This window comes from Ananas comosus, unplaced genomic scaffold, assembly GCF_001540865.1.
Source record: "Ananas comosus cultivar F153 unplaced genomic scaffold, ASM154086v1, whole genome shotgun sequence".
Lineage (NCBI taxonomy): Eukaryota > Viridiplantae > Streptophyta > Magnoliopsida > Poales > Bromeliaceae > Ananas > Ananas comosus.
The window spans coordinates 17,653-24,224 of NW_017890960.1; the positions used below are offsets into that span (position 1 = coordinate 17,653).

Below are 6,572 nucleotides of genomic sequence, written 5' to 3' on the forward strand. Positions count from 1 at the left end.
CTCCTCCGCCTCCCGCAAAACATCCGGACCGAACACAACTCGCTCGCCTACATCACTCCAATAAATGGGAGATCGACACTTCCGCCCGTAGAGAGCCTCGAACGGTGCCATTCCGACGCTAGCATGATAACTGTTGTTGTAGGCGAACTCGGCCAACGGCAGGTGCTTACACCAACCGCCCTTGTAGTCAATAACACACGCTCGCAGCATATCCTCCAGAGTCTGAATAGTCCTCTCAGTCTGCCCATCTATCTGGGGATGGAACGCAGTGCTAAACTCGAGACGCGTGCCAAGGGCACCCTGCAGGTTCCTCCAGAAATGTGAGGTAAACTTGGGATCTCGATCTGATACAATCGACTTTGGTACCCCGTGAAGCCTCACTATCTCGTCAAGATATACCTGAGCCAATCTCTCGCCTACCCAAGTGCTATGGATCGGCAAGAAATGTGCCGACTTCGTCAAGCGATCCACAATCACCCAAATCGCATCGTGGCCACCGGTCGATCGAGGCAAGCCCACGACAAAATCCATCGAGACGTCTTCCCACTTCCAGACGGGAATAGGTAAACTTTGAAGCTTCCCCGCTGGAAATCGACGCTCCGCTTTAACCTGCTGGCATACTAAGCACTTCACCACAAAGCGCCCAATATCCGCCTTAAGTCCCGGCCACCAATAGAGCAACTTCAACTCGTGGAACATCTTGGTGCCACCCGGGTGATCAGCATAAGGAGACCAATGTGACTCCTGCAATACAAGCTTGCGAAGCTCCTCGTCCGCAGGTACACACCACCGGTTCTTAAACCGAAGTGCACCATCAGCATCCATAGCGAAGTCTCCACCTCGGCCATCCACTATGCTCTGCCGCACCTTTTGGAGAAACGGGTCCGCCAGCTGCAGACTTTTAATCTTGTCCAAAAGGGTCGGCTGGACCACGAGCGCCAACAACATTGCCGGAACCTCAGGAGCTACAACCTCAAGATCCATCCTCCCCATTTGCAACCGTAGGAGCATCTGATTGGTAACCCACAATGCTAGGTTTTCAACAGACTTTCGGCTAAGCGCATCGGCGACTACATTCGCCTTCCCGGGGTGGTAGAGAATATCAACATCGTAATCCTTAAGCAATTCCAACCACCGCCGCTGTCGCAGATTCAGCTCCTTCTGGGTGAACAAATATTTTAAGCTTTTGTGGTCGGTGTAGATCTCGCAATGAGCACCATACAGATAATGCCTCCAGAGCTTCAAGGCAAAGATCACCGCCGCCAACTCTAAATCGTGAATGGGGTAATTCTTTTCATAGCTCTTAAGCTGACGGGATGCATAGGCAATAACCTTCCCGCCCTGCATCAACACACACCCCAAGCCCAGATAAGAAGCATCACTATAGATGACATAGTCCTGCCCCTGCACCGGTAAGGCGAGCACCGGAGTCGAAGTTAACCTTTGCTTCAACTCTTTAAAACTCCGGTCGCACTCGTCGCTCCAAACGAACTTGGTGCCCTTCTGAGTCAAGCGGGTAAGTGGAGTCACAATCTTAGAGAACCCCTCCACGAATCGTCGATAATAACCAGCTAGGCCCACAAAGCTACGGACCTCAGCTACACTCGTCGGGCGCGGCCAATTCTCAATAGCCTCAACTTTCCTCGGGTCAACAGAGACACCACCCTCGGAAATAACATGCCCGAGAAATGCAACCTCCCTGAGCCAGAAGTCGCACTTCTTCAGCTTTGCGTACAACTTCTTCTCCCGAAGAATCTGAAGTACCGTGCGCAAATGCTCCGCGTGCTCCTCGTCGCTACGCGAATATACCAAAATGTCGTCTATGAAGACTACGACAAATCGGTCCAAGCACTCCTGGAACACTCGGTTCATCAAGCTCATGAATGCTGCCGGGGCATTTGTGAGCCCAAACGGCGTCACCGTGAACTCGTAGTGTCCATAACGCGTGTGAAACGCCGTCTTTTGAACATCTTCCGGCTTAATCTTTAACTGATGGTAGCCGGACTGAAGGTCAATCTTAGAATACACTCGCGACCCCTGCAGCTGATCAAATAGGTCGTCGATACGGGGTAGCGGGTACCTGTTCTTCACCGTGACCTTGTTCAACTCGCGGTAATCCACGCAGAGTCGAAAAGATCCATCCTTCTTCCGCACGAATAATACCGGGGCACCCACGGCAAAACGCTCGGCGTAATGAATTCCTTGTCGAGAAGATCCTGCAATTGATCTCTCAACTCCCTCAGCTCGGCCGGCGCCATGCGATACGGGGCCTTAGAAATCGGTGTTGTCCCGGGAACCAAGTCAATCATGAACTCGATCTCCCGGTCCAGCGGCATACCCGGTAACTCCGCGGGAAACACGTCGGGGAACTCCCGCACAACCGCCAACTCTTCGAGGGTCGGAACCACTCGATCAATCTCCATAACGGTCACCAAAATGGCTGCGCAACCGCTGTTCACCAACTTCCTCGCTCTAGTCGCCGATACCGTCGCGGCGAAGCACGAGCTCTTGCAAGCTCGGTAGGTGAACTCGACATGACCCGGCTCCCGAAATGTGATAACACGAGTCGGGCAATCGATCGATACATAGTACTTCGAGAGCTAATCCATGCCCAAAACTACGTCGAACTCCTTCAACCTTTCGAGCACCAATAAGTCGATCGGCATAACCCAGTCATTCACTTGCACTAGACATGCCAAACATCGCTCCCTAACCATAAAGGATTGCCCGGGGCCCTCAACATGCCACACGTGCTCCCCTAGACAATACTCGATATCGTGTGCTTGTGCGAAGGATCGACTAATAAAAGAGTGTGATGCGCCAGTATCAAACAAAGCTCTAGCTCGAACACCTTTAACCAATATTATACCTGCAACAACGTTGCGCTCGCCGACCTCAGAAGGCTCCTCAACATGCACAGGTGCAGCATACATCCTCCCGCTCGGCGCTGATCGTGCAGGCTCTGGTTGGCGTGGCGCCGCCGCTCGCCCAGTAGATGCCGCAGGAGGGGGCAAGCCATAGCGAGCCGGAACCGCCGGGACCGAAGCAGTCGACATAGCGGGCGAAGCTCCTCCTTGAGGACAGTCGCGGATGACATGTCCCGCTTGCTCACACCTAAAGCACCTCCCTCGGCGCTGCTCACAAACACCCGGCCGATGGTCTCCACCGCAGAAGACACATCGCTGAGCACCGCGACCCTTGGGCTGAGAGCGTGGATACTTCGGGGGCCTCTTGGAGCTAGACTGACAGCCCGAACCACCGCCCTGTCTCTTCTTACCCTTGTCCTTGTCGAGCGCCTCACGGTCCTCACGCTCACAAGCGTTCCCGTGCTCGACCCACAGCGCACGATCTAATGCCTCCGCCAAAGAGTGGAACTTGAAGGCGTGCACCAATCTGAAAACTCCGGGCCGTAGACCTCGAACAAAACAATCCGCCCGGTCCTGCTCTGTCGGAGCCACATCCGGGACGCAGCTCAGGAGATGGGTGAACTCCCGCTCGTACTCCCGAACTGTGCGTTTGCCTTACTTGAGCTTGCGGAAATCTTCCCGCATCTTCCTCTTGTCACTGTCGGGGAAGTACTCGGCGAACATCAGCTTGCGGAACTCCGCCCAATCGATCGGGGGAAGCTCCGGGGATCGGTCCTGCTTGACCCTCCTCCACCAAGTCCTGGCCCGCTTCTCGAAGCAATGCGCGGCCAAGTTCACCTTGTCCTTCTCCAAGGTGAAGATGTCCTCAAATAGAGTCTCCATAGCCGTCAGCCAAGACTCCACCGTCGCTGGATCCACCACCTCTCCGTCGAAAGTAGGCGGGTGAAACTTTGTGAACCTCGTGAGCGCCACGTAACCGCGCTCACGCTCCGCCTCCTCAACCGCTACCACGGGTGTAGGAGAACTCGAACTCTCCGGAGGAATATCCACCGGTGGGGGTTGCGCCGCCACCGGAACCGATACGCCACCCACACCCTCGGCCGCATCAAGGGCACGAACCGAAGGCGCAGGCGGACCGCGGCCTAGACCTGCCGCCGCAGCCGCCGCCACAGCCTGCTGCTCCAGCAGCTCCTGGATCCTATCGAACCGCCCAGTGAGCGCCGCAACCTGCGCTCGCAGCTCCTGCACCTCAGTAGGCCCAGCTGGCCCTGGCGCCACTGGAGGCACGGCTAGCCCGAGCACCTCTCGAGGTGGTGCCGGAGCGGTCCTACGCACATAGCGTCTCTTTGGTGCCATAGCTCCTGAAACGCAAACAGTTGGTTAATTACTTAACTCAACAACATCGTCGTAAACGCGAAACATAATGATTAAACAACATCAATCAGACGGTAGCTTGCAAGTGTCTTAATTCTCGACTTTCGGCATCGTGTTGTCGGCCACCAACACAATCACCTCAAGCCAAAAATTAATACCACTTGGATCATCTCTAGTCATAACTAGAGTAACAACACCAACTCCAAACCCAATCAATTAGCTTCCGCCGCGTCATAGGTTCACGTCGCACTCACGCACCTATAACCTTAGGGTTAACCAACCTAGGGTCTCCTAGGTCATCCTAGACTCTCTCTTTTGCTTACTCTTAACTCTCTCTGATACCACAACTGTCACGCCCCAACCGCATGACCCGAAAACAGTACCTATTTGGTCCGATTCGAGGGCGGCGGCGTGAGGCCGAACGGACAGAGTCTTCCCTATCCGCCCAAGGCTAACCAACGAGATTGTGTACAACAAGTCCCCAGGTGCAAACAACTTGATTTCATACACAATCAAAAACGATAACACAAAAAGTGTTAAAACCATCGAGAGCAAGCGATACTAGTAAAATCATACAAGTATACAAAAGGGAGAACTTAACTATTAGAACCATGAAATTTAAAGTATTAAATACAACTTGCATTAAACCTTCATACATGTTTCCAATCTTATCCAAAATGTAAATACATCAAGTACTCTCCAAAACCTCACCCTATACAACATCTACTCTCAAAATATAAAGACAGGGTGGAGCTAATGCAAGTAGAAAGTAAGCTATCAACTGATACAGCTAGGGCGCCAAGCCCTTGCCGCGATCCTCTCGCTCGGTCGGGGCACTCGAACTAACACCTGCAACAACGGGTGTGAGAACTACGAATAGTTCCCAGTGGGTTCGGCCGCTGACTCCACCGATCTACCCACTAGGTCGAAGCAGGCATAGAGAGATATATGCAATATATATGTAAAGCTAAACTGGCAAAAAGCGGGTATGATAACTGAGCAAGTAAGAAAATGTAAGCAAGAAGGTAGAATCATGAATATCTAGCTATGCCTCAATCTGATATCATGCATGCATGAACGATAATAAAGCTATGTGGTAAGCTGCTATGAACAACAACAACAAGTAAGCTAATATGAACAACCATAGGAAAGCTATTATAAACAACAAGTAATGAGTGTGACTCAATAAGTTAACCATCTCATGGTGAACTCGAAGTTCACAAGCATAACTCACGTGTAAGTCTCATAGGAAAAGTCTCACTGAACTACTCCCGAGACCGCCTGCGAACAGCACACAGACCGTTTAGACAGCACACTGACTGTCCCTCTAGTGACCAACCTCCGGAGTGCACAGCTTGCGGGGAGCGACCCCTCCAAGCACAGACAGGCTATGTGAGCACGATCAACTCACGAACAACAGCAACCTACCCTCTAAGGGTAATCTCATCATGGAATTAAGGTGTTCTTGTACCCAATCTCATAGTGTCTCAACTACACTAAGGTTCTCATATCAAATTATCAACAATCATATGTCCTTCATCATAGTTTTCTATAACTAGATGCCACTTGTCATAGTTTTCTAAACTAGATGCCACTCGTCATTTAGACTCATTTTTAACACTAGTTACATCATACTAGTTCTTTAATCTCATAAACATTAACCATCACATATAGGGTCTAGGTTTTCATCATATAGTTTTCATGCATACTAGATCATGAATCAATCAACAAGATATAAAGCTACTAGCATGCAAATATAAGCAACAACAATCATTTTCTAACCCTATATGCAACATGAATAAGATGCAATTTGATCAACATTAAACTTGGACATAGAACGTAGCCCCGCGGCTTCGGGAAGGTCACCACCCACCTCGTGGTAGTGCCGGAAAGCTAAGAAACTCGGCGTCGCGATCCACGTGCGCCGCTTCAACACCTGGGTCAAAACGAACCGTAGAGCGACCAAATCGGCGATATCTCCGCGCTCGCTCGACGGATCGACGAACTGTCTTCGCCTACACGTTCGGGAGCATAACAATTAGGTTTCCGACCCATCAAAATAGATCAAAATCCTATATTCCCAATGTAACATACCAGATTTTGGTATAAAAATAAAAATAAATAAAAATAGTGTGAGAAACTATTTTTATTGGATTTGTAGAAGTAAAACATAAGTCAGAAGTGACTTGTGCTGAAATCGAAATTAAAACAGAAGATTTAGAATTTTCTATTGGAAACGGGGCAGATAAATTAGCAGAAATGCACAGTCTCAGAAAATTATGAAAATTGGCAGAGATGTCAGAAATATTTTTATGAGGCTAGATTTAAAGT

The 6,572-nt window shown here is 50.5% G+C and overlaps 1 protein-coding gene across 1 annotated transcript; it reads right to left on the bottom strand.

Annotated features, from left to right (window-relative positions):
• Positions 1–2,600: 2,600 nt before the first annotated feature.
• LOC109704476 lies at positions 2,601–4,223 on the bottom strand. The gene is made up of 3 exons (XM_020225213.1): positions 4,016–4,223; positions 3,526–3,871; positions 2,601–3,393 (listed from the first exon to the last, which is right to left on the bottom strand). The coding sequence occupies exons 1-3, from the start codon at positions 4,221–4,223 to the stop codon at positions 2,601–2,603; spliced, it is 1,347 nt and encodes a 448-aa protein (XP_020080802.1).
• Positions 4,224–6,572: the final 2,349 nt, after the last annotated feature.